The sequence below is a fragment of the Pristiophorus japonicus genome, chromosome 5, assembly GCF_044704955.1.
Source record: "Pristiophorus japonicus isolate sPriJap1 chromosome 5, sPriJap1.hap1, whole genome shotgun sequence".
In the NCBI taxonomy this organism is placed as follows: domain Eukaryota; kingdom Metazoa; phylum Chordata; class Chondrichthyes; family Pristiophoridae; genus Pristiophorus; species Pristiophorus japonicus.
In genome coordinates, this window is record NC_091981.1 from 260,970,657 (window position 1) to 260,987,083 (window position 16,427).

At 43.1% G+C, this 16,427-nt stretch overlaps 1 protein-coding gene across 1 annotated transcript in view; it reads left to right on the forward strand.

The window, feature by feature from the left end:
• The window catches only part of adarb2 (adenosine deaminase RNA specific B2 (inactive)), an 832,900-nt gene that overhangs the window by 723,902 nt on the left and 92,571 nt on the right, over positions 1–16,427 (forward strand). Inside the window, exons 7-8 of the mRNA XM_070880093.1 lie at positions 8,353–8,504; positions 16,043–16,211. Of these exons, the coding sequence (XP_070736194.1) occupies positions 8,353–8,504; positions 16,043–16,211 (321 nt within the window). The remainder of the gene's footprint in view (positions 1–8,352; positions 8,505–16,042; positions 16,212–16,427) is intronic.

Genomic DNA, 16,427 nt, shown 5'->3' on the forward strand with positions numbered 1-16,427 from the left:
TGCAATGGCATACCCACTGGGTGTTGCACTGTTCCTGATCATGATGGATGGGATGGCTGGTTCTATCCTTCATGGGTCAACAACTCATTAACTTCTCAAGGACCGATATAGCAATTCCCAAACACAGCTGGCTTTCAATGTCCTCTTGTGTGTGTTCTCTTTAATTTTGTTCTTACTTTTCCTTTTGTTTTTTTTTCTCTCGCTCTCTCTTTTCCCTCTCTTTATTTTTCTTTTTGACTCTATATAATTTGTTTGACTCTAATTCACTCTATTTCTATCTCCGTCACTCTCTCTGTTTCTTTCTCTATCTTTTTTGTTCATTGGTTAAAGAGATAAGCCGTTGAGCATGGTGTTCACGAAGTCCTGGATGTGACATTGACCTCCATGCGCCATTATCGTATTGAAGTTCCAGCAATTTGCGGCGCAACTATAGTGTGATGTCAATGGTGAGCATAGAAATCCAATTAAGGTCGTTCGCCGTGAGATACGCTATTGCAGCAATTTCTGACCCAATAATTCTGACTTTTTCTTGAGCAGCAAATATGAAAATATTGTTTCAGGAATGAATCAAACCATAGAATCATAGAAGTTTACAGCACGGAAGGAGGCCATTTTGGCCCATCGTGTCCATGCCGGCCAATAAGAGACTATCCAGCCTGATCCCACTTTCCAGCTCTAGGTCTGTAACCCTGCAGGGTATAGCACTTCAGGTGCACATCCAGGTACTTTTTAAATGTGGTGAGGGTTCCTGCCACTACCATCCTTTCAGACAGTGAGTTCCAGACCCCCACAACCTTCTGCGTGAAGTAATTTCTCCTCAAATCCCCTCTAAACCTTCTACCAATTACTTTAAATTTATGCCCCTGGTTGTTGGCCCCTCTGCTAAAGGAAATAGGCCCTTTCTAGCCGCTATATCTAGGCCCCTCATAATTTTATACACCTCAATGAGGTCTCCCCTCAGCCTCCTCTGTTCCAATGAAAACAAATCCAGCCTATCTAATCTGTCCTCATAGCTTAGATTCTCCACTCCCGGCAACATCCTCGTAAATCTCCTCTGTACCCTCTCCAGTGCAATCCATCCTTCCTGTAATGCGGTGACCAGAACTGCATACAGTACTCCAGCTGTGGCCTAAACAGTGTTTTATACAGTTCAAGCAGAACCCCCCCCCCTGCTCTTGTATTCTGTGCCTCGGCTAATAAAGGCAAGTATTCCTTCTTAACCACTTCATCTACCTGGCCTGCTACTTTCAGGGATCTGTGGACCTGCACTTCAAGGTCCAGTTTGGTCTTGATAGGGGAGTACCATAACACAATTAATATAAACCAAGCTTTCTCAGAGATAGCATCTGTGTTATGATCAGTTTCTGTCTATTTCCCTCACCCCACAAATATACACAGAATTCCTTCCGGAAAGCAATCAACAGCAATCAGCTTAAATGTTTCATCAAACGTACTATTTCCAGATAAGGTGGGATATATTTAACATTTTGTCTTTTGAATGAGACATTAAACCAATTCCCCATCTGTCTCTTCAGGTAGGTGTAAAAGATACCATGGCACAATTTGAAAACAAATAGAGAGTTGCCCCTGTTTCTGGGCAAACTCAACACCAACAAAACAGATCTTCTGGTTATTCATCTCATTTGCGGTTTGTGGAAGCCAGGTTTGCCTACGAAACAACAATGATTACGTTTCAAAAGTAATTAATTAGCTGTGAAGTGTTTTGTGATGCCCTGAGGATACGAAAAGGCGTAATGTAAGTCCTTTCTGTAAAACGAGTTCACACATCAACATGAAGACAGAAGAAGTCGTTTCCAGACAGCACGTAACACAAACTAATTTAAATTTGCCAATTTTGACCCAGCTTAAATTTAAAGATTTGACATTAAAGTGTTATGATTTGAAACATGATTGATTTCAGTTCCGTCACAGTTGAGATATACAAACAAAATGGGAACACGTATGAGTGCAGTGACTGTCAGGGCATTTCCCACTTGATTATTACCAGCAAGAGTCTGGCCGGGGTGCTCCTCAATTGCCTTCTCACCAGTGTTGTAGACAATGAACTTCTGGAAAAGCAGAGTGAGTTCACATCAAAGAGATGCACGGCCAGTAAGATTTCTGTTGCACATCAAGAGCAAAAATTAAAATACTTCCACAAAAATGATTCAGGGCAACTCATTCTCCTTTAGATCGCATAGAGTCCTTGCTGTTTTTCTCACTGATGACAACTTTTCTTAGTCACAAGAAGTCAATTTCTTTGCAGTTTCTGCTGATTATGGACTGGAATTACAGTGAAGGATTTGGGGAAGTACTATGAAATGTTGTTTTATTTGTTTCTCAGATCTGGGTGTCGGTGACAAGGCCAGCATTTATTGCCGGCATTTATCACATTTATTGGTGGTTGTTCTCTTTTTCTGGTCGTTATAAAGCATATAGGCAGGGGTCAGAACATAAGATCATTAGTAAGTGTCTAATTGATAACCAGTAGATCCATTTTGGAGCATAAGGGTGAATATTGTGAGGAACATCTCCCAGCATGGAGCCTCACTCCCAGGGAGCAGTGATCAGATAATTGGGTGTTGCGATAATTGGTTTGTGATGCTGCCGATTTTCTGGTAAGTAGTTTTAATGCCCAGAGGATCAGGAGCTATGTGAATCGGACACACTGGCCTGCCCAGCAGATTCTTCAATTCAAACTCCCAGTGAGCAAGGCTCCATGGTGAAAGACTCTTAGGTATAATCTATTTGCAGTGCTCACAGAAAACCATGGCCCATCTAGTTATAGTCACTGAATTGATTGCCACGTTTAAACCTTTGACTCTCCATTGTTTCAGTGTCCCTCTTGGACGTGCTCTTTGGTCAGTTGAGAAAAAGCTAAAACCTGATTGAGCAGCAGCTTAGATGATGGTCTTTCATTCTGGGAGTTGGACCCAAAAACAGCCCAGACTGATGGGATGAAAGTTTCCTCTGCCTGCTGGCTAGAGACGGTTTGTGTAAAGTGAGTCTCAACCCAGCACAAAATTGGTATTGATTGATCACTCATAGGGATATACATCCATCTTGGGCTATAGCTCACAACGGGTGATAGTGAAACGGCAACCTGTTTTACACTCTACCCAATTTTATCTTCAAATGAAGTCAATGAGCGGAGTGCAAAACTGACTGCCAATTTGCTGTCACCGCCCCACACGAATTTATACCCCAAATCGTGGCCTTGCTCAAAGAAGCCATAAAGAATTGGAACTAATGTTACATGAGAGGAAAGTACTCTTCTGAAGTTTGAGCAGAGTAAAGGGAGCTTTACTTTGCACCTAGTAAAAAATAAATAAAGCTTGCAACTGAATGTTGTTCAGATTTCTTTTCTTTAAGAAGTGGGTTCAATTTAGATGGAAATAAGCAATCAGACACTGCAGGGATGAAAAAAATCTGAATCCAGCATGTTTGTTCTTTAAGTACTCCAACGTCAGAAAGAAATAACTAGGACAAAGGTCGTTAGTAGTTTGCATATTAACCTGTCTGCAAGGAGTCAAATTGACTGTACAGCTGTAAAAGCCAACTAACGCCTTCTGCCAAGCTAATATCAGACGTGGAGAGATAGGCTTAATCCCAAATAGATTTGGTATTTTTCTATCTATATGTTTTAGCCGCCAAAATGGGAGCCTCTCCACACCAGGAGGGGTTATGGAAAAATAGGAAGTGCTTAATGGGTTAATATGCAAATGGTATTTTTTGACTGAGTAATTTGGAATGCATGGAGATTCATTGCTCTCCTTACTCCATGGGTTTCACCCACTGCTGAGCTCAGAGAAGAAATTACATTTGCCATGAACTGATTTCGCTATTCACATCAACAGGAAGTCTGAGGTAGCTAAGAAATCAGATCTTTAATGGTTTTGTCGCAGTGGCATTGGAAACGAAAGGCACCACTAGATCTTTTAAACTAAGAAAAAGCTGTCATGATGATAAAGTCAGGCCAGTTTTTCAACCTCTGTGGTGGGCACCTGTGTCACTTTACCATGTCCAAGGGTCGCATTTTGGAGTATCCGAATAGACATTTCATAGAATCATATAATAATACAACACGGAAGGATGCCATTGGGTCCATTGTACCCGTGCCTGTGCCTGCTCTTTAAAAGAGTGATCCAATTAGTCCCAATCCCCAGCCTTTTCCCCATAGCCCTGCAGAATGAATCAGCAACCTCACCAGGCAGAATACACACAAGCTTTTTTTAACTGGGCCCATTGTAAGCAACAAAGTGCCTTTTCAGGTTTAAATAAACAAAACAGCAAGAGCATGTTTGGAACAACAGCAACAAAGTTAACTATCCTGAGAAGGAAAATGAGCGCTAAGCCTGATATTTTTAAACCATTCTGACTAATTTAGCTTTTTTTTTGACAGTGTTAGAGAAGGTTTTGTATTTCATTAATCTCACCAAAGAAAGCAGACAGAAGTGTGATCCAACACGTGCACTCTTAAGAAGTGCTGAAATGCTTTGAATTTTCTGCACTGGCAGTCAACCCATCTCATCAATGTGGTATTGTCCCTTTATAGGAGCGTCCCTTTTCAGTAAAACCTGTAAAGGATAATGCCCATCTCTGTCTGGCTCTCTGTGTGCATCGAGAAATGTAAGATCATCCCCAATCTAAAGAAAAGCTTATTAAGGTTTAGATAATAATGTCCCGGATTTTGCAGTGCTAATGACGGCGAAATTGTCTGCGTTCGCCATCATTACTCCTCTGAAAGTGACAGCAACTTCTGGAGTCAGCACATGCGCAGATAAACACGGTAATGCAGAAGTTGCTGTCCGTGATTCTACGCTTCTCCACAATTTGCACCATGGAACTCTGCGGAGCCCACAATCAATTGGAATCACACCGAAATGTAGTTCTTGACGAAAACTTCACCTGTTACACTGAAATATTGCTGTCAAAAAAAACACCGAAAAAGTTACGTCTTGCTGAACAGCTGGGTTTTTAACAGCGTGTTGACTGCTGAACAACTGTTCTGACGCTGAAAAACTAATTTTATATTTGCGCAATGTCAAATGTTTCCATTAATATAAGAATTATATAGTTTTTAATATCATTTTGAAAGTTTGTTTATGATATTTCAGCCTCTAGATTAATCCTGTGTGTATGTCCCAATCTTTATTTCACTCTCTGTAAAATTTGTAAAAAGTAAATTTATAGACTGTGCATTTTACTTCCTGGTTTGCTGTCTGAGAATTCTTCAACGTGATTGGCTGCTTAGCCTGTTTGATGACATAACTGTTGCTGGACGCTGGAGATTTGCTTGATTGGGCACCAGATTCAAACTAACGTCGGGAGAAGTGAAATTCACACCACAGAGTTTGCTAGATCTTTGTGAGAAGCTTTCTTTGAGGTCAACGGTGAGCACCATCGCTTCGCACCATCGCTTCGCCACTGAATGCAAAATCCGGCCCAATAGATATTAAAAGAGGACTAAGTTAAGCTTTCAGAGAATTCAGATTTCAGGAGCCATCTAATGCTACAGTTATACTGCAGCTACTATTTGAAAGCAATGAAAAAGATTTTTGCTGATCTGCGTATTAATATTAAAAGATAAAAGATAGTCCGGCAGATTACCAGCGAACTAATTCAAATTTAGTTTTAAAGTTCAATAGGGTTACTTTATACCAGTTGAAGTTACACTAAGGCCAATGTGAAGCTCCAACTGTGTGTGGTGGTCTCATACCCAAAGCTGTCTCCTGCACATATGCCAGTTTAGCTCCAGTTATATGCTATGTTTTGCATCGCCGTGAAGCCAATAGCTGCTTCACGATAATGCTAAGTGTGTCATATATCTACCCAAAAAGTGGAACTGCATTCCTTTTATTATTGGCTTCCACTGGAATCCTGTCCATTCCAGTATCTGAGGTGCGCAGGGATGTCACTTCATCTAACCAAAGGTTTTCTTTAATCTGCAGAGGGGGAAATACTGCCCAAGAAAATGTTTGCCCCTTGGGCAAAGTACCGGAAAAAAAAACTTGTATTTATATGGTGCATTTCACGACTTCAGGACGTCCAAAGCGCTTTTTCAGCCAATTTAGCGCTTTTCAAGTGTTGTCATTGTTGTAATGTACAGGGCAGTCAGTGCCTGAAAAAATGTACACTAGCAATGAGTAAACACCTTCAGTGGACGAGGAGAGAAAACAAGACAAAAATTACTCATCTTTTGAAAAGTAGGTCTTTATCGACCTCACTAAAATGAACTTTTTGTTCTGTAAAAAAATACTTTAATTGGGCACAAGTAGCTACTAAGGGGAGCAGAGAAAGCTACAGTTGTTTACATAGGATCAAGTGTAGGAAGAAGGCAGAGAACGAATCAAGCAAAGATTGGAGAAACTGAAATATGTGTCTGATTAACTAGCAACTTGCTGTTCTTCAGACTACACAAAATTAAGCATCAGTTGGAAGTTTCCTGTCCTAGATTGGTTATAATCAATGTAGCAAATTCAAAGATGGGGTGTCTTTATCATTGCAGCTTACCTTAATGGAATGTCCCATTTAAGTGTCAGCTGTGGCTCAGTGGATAGCACACTTGCCTCTGTGTCAGAAAGTTGTGGGTTCAAGTCCCACTCCAAGAATTTGGGCACTTAAATCTAGGCTGACACTCCAGTGCAGTGCTGAGGGAGTGCTGCACTGTCAGAGGTGCTGTCTTTCAGATGAGACGTTAAACCAAGGTCACATCTGCTCTCTCAGGTGGACGTAAAAGATCCCATGGCACTATTTCGAAGAAGAGCAGGGGAGTTATCCCTGGTGTCCTGGCCAATATTTATCCCTCAATCAACATAACAAAAACAGATTATCATGTCATTATCACATTACTGTTTGTGGGAGTTTGCTGTGCGCAAGTTGGCTGTCACGTTTCCCACATTACAACAGTGACTACACTCCAAAAATACTTCATTGGCTGTAAAGCGCTTTGAGACGTCCGGTGGTCATGAAAGGCACTAGATAAATACAAGTCTTTCCTTTTTTTCATTAATACAGCAGCTTAGAACCCATCTATATTTTTCAATGAACTTGGCCTGGACTAATGTTGTCCATGTCTAGGGGACATAGTCTCAGAATAAGGGGCCGCACATTTAAAACTGAGATGAGGAGGAATTTCTTCTCTCAGAGGGTTGTAACTCTATGGAATTCTCTGCCCCAGAGAGCTGTGGAGGCTGGGTCTTTGAATATATTTAAGGCAGAGAAAGACAGATTTTTGAGGAATAAGGGTTATGGGGAGCGGGCAGAGAAATGGAGCTGAGTCCATGATCAGATCAGCCATGATCTTATTGAATGGCGGAGCAGGCTCGAGGGGCCAAATCGTCTACTCCTGCTTCTATTTCTTATGTTCTTCGGTAATTGAGTTGATTTAGTGTGAATTGCTTCTTATAAATGCACTAAAACCTGAAGAAAATTCCACAAAATTAATTTTGTTTTTCAAGGAAAAAGGAGAAAATGAAATTGTGAGCACCAATCATCCAATTTGAAAATCATTTTTTTTTTAATATATTCATTCAAGGGATGTGGGCATCACTGGCAAGGTCAGCATTTATTGCCCATCCCTAACTGCACTTGAGAAGATGGTGGTGAGCCGTCTTCTTGAAGCGCTGCAGTACATGTGGTGAAGGTACTCCCACAGTGCTGACTTTGTCGTAACAGTTTGGTACAAATGAGTGGGTCGCTAGGCCATTTCAGAGGGTTAAGAGCCAACCACATTGCTGTGGATCTGGAGTCACATATAGGCCAGCCCGGGTAAGGACAGCAGATTTCCTTCCCTAAAGCACATTAGTGAACCAGTTAGACTTTTCCGACAATCCGATAATTCCATGGTCACCATTACTGATACTAGCTTTTTATTCGGAATTTAAATTTCCCAGCTGCCGTGATGGGATTTAAACTCACATCTCCGGATCATTAGTCCAGACCTCTGGATGACTAGTCCAGTAACATAACTATTAAGCTACTGTACTCCATGCAGGGAATCCAATCCTGAGCACTTTCCTAATATTTTGTTTTATACCACTTAAGTGGCATTTTAGTCTGCTCTAGAGAAACGATTTTGGGCAATTGAAGGGTTAAAAGCTCACAGAATATACTATCAGGGATACTTTTGTTTAAATAAATAGCATGCTGTCGATAAATGCAGTCACAGCTACTCTGCCAGCCGTACATTGTGCATACAGTGGCATTGTTTTCAAACTCTGCAAAGATTATTGCACAAACTGTAAGTGAAACCATTTAGATAAATTCCTCTTGCTGAGAAATGAATGCAGTTTGCTAATTAATGATTTGTTAAATTAATGCACTGATCTAATCTCTTTTTGTTTCCAAAAGTAAACAACCAGATGACTGGGAACGATCAATTTTTGCTCACCAGAAAGAAGGCGGCTACAAGTTGAAAGAGAGCGTCCTTTTCCATCTATACATCAGCACGCCTCCATGTGGGGACGCACGTCTGAACTCTCATCGAGAAGCCAGGGCTGAGTGTAAGTGTACTCATGGTTTATCAGTGCGGGATATCCAGAGCCATTGTGTAATTCAGCAACAAATGCAAGTCATATACAAAACACGCACAGTGGAAATACTGGAGTTGTACATACTCCAATTATACAGGTACTGACCGCAGGCTTTTAGAGCAAGCAGACAGGTCGTGGCCACTACTTGGGCAGAAGCCCAAATGCTCACAAGTTTCTGGTCTTTTAAAATCACCACACAATGCTTTTCAAGTTGTCTCCTGGTCATAGGCTGAAACATCTAACAGGCCCAGAGAGGCAACTCGCAATGTATTGAGGGACGATTTAGGGACCTCATCAGCATCTGTCACCACTGGCAGCTCTGATGCAGGACCGCTGACTATGGAAACAATAACAGCAAGAACATCTTGCATTTATATATAAAATAAGACTTGCGCTTATATAGAACCGTTCACATCCTCAGGACATCACAAAGCAGTTCGCAGCCAATTGAGTACTTTTTGAAGTGCAGTCAAAAAAGAAAGAAAGATTTGCATTTATAAAGCGCCTTTCATGATATCAAGATGTCCTAAAGTGGTTTACAACCAGTGAAGTACTTTTTGAAGTGTAGTCACTGTTGTGATGTAGGAAACAATCCTGCCAATTTGTGCACAAAATCACACTGTATTTTGGTGATATTGGTTGAGGGATAAATATTGACCAGGACACCAGGGATAACTCCCCTGCTCTTCTTCAAAATAATTCATGGGATCTATAATGTCTATCAGATGAGGCCTCGGTTTAACATCTCCTAAAGACAGCACCTCCGACTCCCTCAGTACTACACTGAAGTGTCAGTCTGGATTATGAGCTCAAGTCCCCGGAGTGGAATATTGTCAAGTTATTGATTCAAATATGGGCGATGACAGTTCATGCTGTGGTGAGAGGTATTCTTTGCATGTACCTTGTAGAGCACCGGGAAGAGAACAAATGAGACAGAATGAGCTCATGAAACACTCCTCTATTTAGGTATGGTAGTACCATCACATGCACGATTATGTGGTTATGCACAATAAGTGTGTATCGGCACATTGTTGTAACTTAAGAAAATCACAGAAGATATGATTAATACGGTAAATACTATGTGATTTCTGCAGCTATCCATATCAGTCCCTCTCAGGCCTTCCACAGCCTCCATCCCAACAAAATTCACTAGTCTCTCACTATTTAGTGAATAATTTTTATTGATAGAGTCAACCAACAGTTGCCGTCTGTGTGAGTTTTGTCTTTAAACCTCAGAGCAGTGTAGTTTCAAACAAAGTGATTAAGACCATGGAAATTCCTCTAAACAGTATATTCTCTTTCCAGCATATGTATAATATAAACAACAAGAGCAAAATACTGCGGATGCTGGAAATCTGAAATAAGAACAGAAGATGCTGGAAATACTCAGCAGGTCAGACAGCATCTGTGGAGAGAGAAACAGAGTTAATGTTTCAGGTCGATAACCTTTTGTCAGAACTGGAAAGAGTTAGAGATGTAATAGATTTTAAGTAAGTGCAGAGGCAGGGAAAGTGGGGAAGAGAGGAAAGAACAAAAGGGAAAGTCTATGATGCAGTGGAAGGCAGGAGAGATTAAATGACAAAAAGTGTGATTGTCATGATGCCAATGCGTGAGTTCTTTTAACGTGGGGTGGCCGTTGCACACCAGCTACCACACAGGCTTATCAGAGCAAGGTCTTGGTCCAGTGGCAAGGGGGTCCTGGACGACGGAGACCAGACTCTGCTGTATGGGACTAGTTTCCGACGGCGGGATGCGAGCCATAAGCTTAGCACTGAGCAGCGCCCTTCGGTGACGTGGTGAGAAAACCGAGGCTGAGGGCAGGCATTGGGATGGTCAGAGGTCCCCTCTGTGGAAGGAGGAGAGATCAGAGAGGTCAGAGTGGCCACATCCATTGTGCACACCACGTGCTCGACAGAGGCTCCGCCGTTGAGTGGGGCCAGCGGCCGGGGGGAGGCCAGAACATCGCTGGAGGAAGGAAGGCCAGGATGGCGCTGGAGGAATGAAGGCCAGGAGTCCAACCGATTCCCAGCGATCTCAGCGGCGGTGAGCCACCGACCAGCTCCACCCGCAGGTTTGAGCCTTACCTTCACTCCTCGCCCTCACGCACGAGCCTTCGCCCCTTCGGACCTTCACTCCACCGGCGACGTTCGGGCCATCCTCCCACCGGAGTATGATTGTACAAAACAAAAGGAGATGGTATTGAGACAAGCAAAGAAACAAAATATGGGTCTCGAAGAGGTGTAAATGGGAATGCATCATCATCATAGGCAGTCCCTCGAAATCAAGGAAGACTTGCTTCCACTCCAAAAATTAGTTTTTCGTGACTGTACAGTCCAATACAAGAACCACAGTCCCTGTCACAGGTGGGACACAGTCGTTGGAGGAAAGGGTGGGTGCGGAATTTGGTTTCCCGCACGCTCCTTCCGCTGCCTGCGCTTGATTTCTGCATGCTCTCGGTGATGAGATTCGAGGTGCTCAGCGCCCTCCCGGATGCACTTCCTCCACTTAGGGCAGTCTTTGGCCAGGGACTCCCAGGTGTCGGCGGGAACGTTGCACTTTATCAGGGAGGCTTTGAGAGTGTCCTTGAAATGTTTCCTCTGCCCATGTATGAGCAAATGGGAATGGCAGGATCAACAACAGCTGCCATCTGAAAAAATAGGGGGCAGAGGTTATTGTCTGAAATTGTTGAATTGAATGTTGAGTCCAGAAGGCTGTAAAATCCCTAATATGTATAATGTCATTTGCGTAACCCTGTGACTTTTTACTTGTGCTACCTTACTTGCTACACCCTAGCAAACATTTCTCTGTGTAAATACAGTATCTGGGAAATTCCTTCCCAGCTCTGTAAAGTAATAGAGCATGCTCCAGGAGACCATTATGCATCTCTAGCCATATTTAAACTAACTTTCTTCCCCCCACCGCTCCACCCCATTCCCATAGGTCCTAATTACCTCAGGAACAATTGACCATATGGGATAAGGCACGACTATCTACATGCTTGGAATCAGTTCCAAACATCACAGTTTTCTGGTCCCTTCTTGCTTCTGATACCCTTCAATGGTCCTATCTGTCAAAAATGTTCCCTGTGACAACCTGGTCATTATTGGAGAAAATGGGCTTTTTAAAGTCAGTGATTTTGCAAATATATTGTGCTGTTCACAGATTACCAACTTTTTGTCATTTCTCCCAGTTAATTAGCTGCTTGATTATTATTCTAGGTGCATAATAATTGACTGCTTTCTTTTGTTCCCACTAATGAAATGTCATTCAATTAAATCATAAATTTCCAAAACGTATGTTTTGTGTTGTGTTGGAAAGTTGTAAATCATGAAAATGGCCATTTAACCCTTTTTGTGCCAAAATACCTTAATATTATCTCAACAACTGATTGATGCTTCTGTGATGTAAATGTAACCACTTTACAGGAAAACAAACGGTTTGAAAGTAAATGCAGTTCAATATTCCCAACTTGTAATCTACAAGCATTTAATGGCAGAAACATTTAAATAGGAGGAAATATGACATTGCTTACTGCATGCACATTAACAAATAGTGAGTTTGTTGAAAACATGTTTACACATATTCAAGTGGAAGCAACAATTGGATCGAATTTCTGTTTCTCAGATTTTGCAGTTGAGATGAGTGTAGTTAAATGGTTGATTTAAACTGTTCAAAATGATTGTTTGAGCAGTTTAAACAAGACGATTAAACTAAACCGGTCTAAAATGCTCGATAAATTCCCTCAATGGCTTTGCGGGTAAATTACACAGGAATTGCAACACAGAAGCTAGCCCTTTGACCCAAACATAGAAACATAGAAACATAGAAAATAGGTGCAGGAGTAGGCCATTCAGACTTCTAGCCTGCACCGCCATTCAATGAGTTCATGGCTGAACATGCAACTTCAGTACCCCATTCCTGCTTTCTCACCATACCCCTTGATTCCCCTAGTAGTAAGGACTTCATCTAACTCCTTTTTGAATATATTTAGTGAATTGGCCTCAACAACTTTCTGTGGTAGAGAATTCCACAGGTTCACCACTCTCTGGGTGAAGAAATTCCTCCTCATCTCGGTCCTAAATGGCTTCCCCCTTATCCTTAGACTGTGTCCCCTGGTTCTGGACTTCCCCAACATTGGGAACATTCTTCCTGCATCTAACCTGTCTAACCCCGTCAGAATTTTAAACGTTTCTATGAGGTCCCCTCTCATTCTTCTGAACTCCAGTGAATACAAGCCCAGTTGATCCAGTCTTTCTTGATAGGTCAGTCCCGCCATCCCGGCAATCAGTCTGGTGAACCCTCGCTGCACTCCCTCAATAGCAAGAATGTCCTTCCTCAGGTTAGGAGACCAAAACTGTACACAATACTCCAGGTGTGGCCTCACCAAGGCCCTGTACAATTGTAGCAACACCTCCCTGCCCTTGTACTCAAATCCCCTCGCTATGAAGGCCAACATGCCATTTGCTTTCTTAACCGCCTGCTGTACCTGCATGCCAACCTTCAATGACTGATGTACCATGACACCCAGGTCTCTTTGCACCTCCCCTTTTCCTAATCTGTCACCATTCAGATAATAGTCTGTCTCTCTGTTTTTACCACCAAAGTGGATAACCTCACATTTATCCACATTATACTTCATCTGCCATGCATTTGCCCACTCACCTAACCTATCCAAGTCGCTCTGCAGCCTCCTAGAATCCTCCTTGCAGCTCACACTGCCACCCAACTTAGTGTCATCCGCAAATTTGGAGATACTACATTTAATCCCCTCGTCTAAATCATTAATGTACAGTGTAAACAGCTGGGGCCCCAGCACAGAACCTTGCGGTACCCCACTAGTCACTGCCTGCCATTCTGAAAAGTCCCCATTTACTCCTACTCTTTGCTTCCTGTCTGACAACCAGTTCTCAATCCATGTCAGCACACTACCCCCAATCCCATGTGCTTTAACTTTGCACATTAATCTCTTGTGTGGGACCTTGTCGAAAGCCTTCTGAAAGTCCAAATATACCACATCAACTGGTTCTCCCTTGTCCACTCTACTGGAAACATCCTCAAAAAATTCCAGAAGATTTGTCAAGCATGATTTCCCTTTCACAAATCCATGCTGACTTGGACCTATCATATTACCTCTTTCCAAATGCACTGCTATGACATCCTTAATAATTGATTCCATCATTTTACCCACTACCGATGTCAGGCTGACCGGACTGTAATTCCCTGTTTTCTCTCTCCCTCCTTTTTTAAAAAGTGGGGTTACATTGGCTACCCTCCACTCCATAGGAACTGATCCAGAGTCAATGGAATGTTGGAAAATGACTGTCAATGCATCCACTATTTCCAAGGCCACCTCCTTAAGTACTCTGGGATGCAGTCCATCAGGCCCTGGGGATTTATCGGCCTTCAATCCCATCAATTTCCCCAACACAATTTCCCGACTAATAAAGATTTCCCTCAGTTCCTCCTCCTTACTAGACCCTCCGACCCCTTTTATATCCGGAAGGTTGTTTGTGTCCTCCTCAGTGAATACCGAACCAAAGTACTTGTTCAATTGGTCCGCCATTTCTTTGTTCCCCGTTATGACTTCCCCTGATTCTGACTATGTTGTCTATGTTGCTGTGTCTCTTCCACACTTGCAGTAGTCCTAATCAGCACTGGGTTTGGTCCTGGGACTTACAGATCAGGAAGTTTGCAAGCTAGGTCCATGGTGTGCATCGAGCTGGCTAAGCTCAGCAGTTGCGGTTCCAAAGCTTGCCAGTTCGGGATTGAAAAAGAGAATCAGGCAGGGCCCCTGGTCCTGATCACCTGTCGGAAAGTGCACATGTGCACATGTCCAAAACAGCTTGGCTGTTGTAGCCTGCTGACACTCACCATCTAGAGTCATGTGTGAGCTCTGGCCATTTGGTCAATGCTGCACGGCAGCCACCTCAGTGCAAGCCAGTACCTTTGGAAGCCAAGGACAGAAAATTAAGGGAAGAAAAAATGACAGGGGGAGGGTGAGTTAAATTGATCCCTTTGTGGATAGGTGGTTCACACTAAAGTATTAGGGCCTGAGATTCCTGGGCCTGGGCGGCGTCTACAGGAACATATGCAGGGCAGAGAAGCAGAATTTGGGGCAGGATCCATTTCCGTTGGTCTTCAATGCATTTGTTTTTGCAGTACAAGAAATTTCGACAGGGAGCCTTTTCTCACTGCCCCATCCTTCCATTGCTGCTATCAGAAAGGATCAGGACCTGCTGCAATGATGTCATCTGCTAAAACTCCCACCAGCTCCACCTTCTTTGCCTAATATGCATAGTACGCCTGCAAGTGCTCCACTCTCAGAGGTGGGGCCACAATGTTGGCTTCCTAACAGAATAATCACTTGCCCTTAGGAATCTAGTTGCTGCACAGTGGACTTTGTCTTTTTTTAAGTCTAATAATCTTCAGCCAGAATACTCTGCCCTCATGTGACAGAGCAACATAGTGTTGCTCCAAAATTCCTGGCACCCTACCCCCCACACCCCTCTCACCACCATCCCTCCCCCTCCCCCCCACCCCACCCCGCATAAAGGACAGATGTCCATAGAGTGCTTTAAGTAGTGCGGCCATCCACCTCCTTTGTGCAAATCGTCTCATCCCCAGGATTTAGAAACATAGAAACATAGAAAATAGATGCAGGAGTAGGCCATTCGGCCCTTCGAGCCTGCACCGCCATTCAATGAGTTTATGGCTCAACATGCAACTTCAGAAACCCATTCCTGCTTTCTCGCCATACCCCTTGATCCTCCTAGTAGTAAGGACTACATCTAACTCCTTTTTGAATATATTTAGTGAATTGGCCTCAACAACTTTCTGTGGTAGAGAATTCAACAGGTTCACCACTCTCTGGGTGAAGAAGTTTCTCCTCATCTCGGTTCTAAATGGTTTACCCCTTATCCTTAGACTGTGACCCTTGGTTCTGGACTTCCCCAACATTGGGAACATTCTTCCTGCATCTAACCTGTCTAAACCCATCAGAATTTTAAACGTTTCTATGAGATCCCCTCTCATTCTTCTGAACTCCAGTGAATACAAGCCAAGTTGATCCAGTCTTTCTTGATATGTCAGTCCCGCCATCCCGAGAATCAGTCTGGTGAACCTTTGCTGCACTCCCTCAATAGCAAAGGGACAGTTAAGGAGCTGGGGCAGCTTTCTGCACCTCTGTCCCAGAGAGCTGTGGAGGCTGGGTCATTGAATATATTTAATGTGGAGATAGACAGATTTTTGAGCGATAAGGGAATAAAGGGTTATGGTGAGCGGGCAAGCAAATGGAGCTGAGTCCATGATCAGATCAGCCATGATCTTATTGAATGGGCGGAGCAGGCTCGAGGGGCCAAAGGGCCTACTCCTGTTCCTATTGCTTATGGGGGACAGAGCTTCTGACCCTCAGTTTCCATCAGCTCCCTATTACCTGAGGTAAATTCTTCACAAATCTTTTCACCAAGTCTTTACAGCATGGATTGAAGGCAGCGTTTTCTGTTTTCTAGTGCACCACAGTAGACCATTGAACAGGAAAGTCCGGGGACATTTAAGAACGAAGATTGAATCCGGCGAAGGCACCATTCCAATCCGATCCTGCAACCCCATCCAGACGTGGGATGGAGTATTACAGGGAGAGCAGTTGCTCACAATGTCCTGCACTGACAAGATTAACAGGTAAAGCAAACACACATACACACGGAAGGGGAACTGTAGGCTCCAAACAACTGCTGTTCAGCACATTGACTGAGATCTGGTTCATGGCACTAATTCATTTAGCTATTTCAGAGCATAGCTAAAAACACGCAGTAGATTTGCACTAAATGTTTTCCACTTACTGAGAGAGGCCGCAATGGTGCACTGTTATGAGGTGATCGTGACACACGTTTTCTG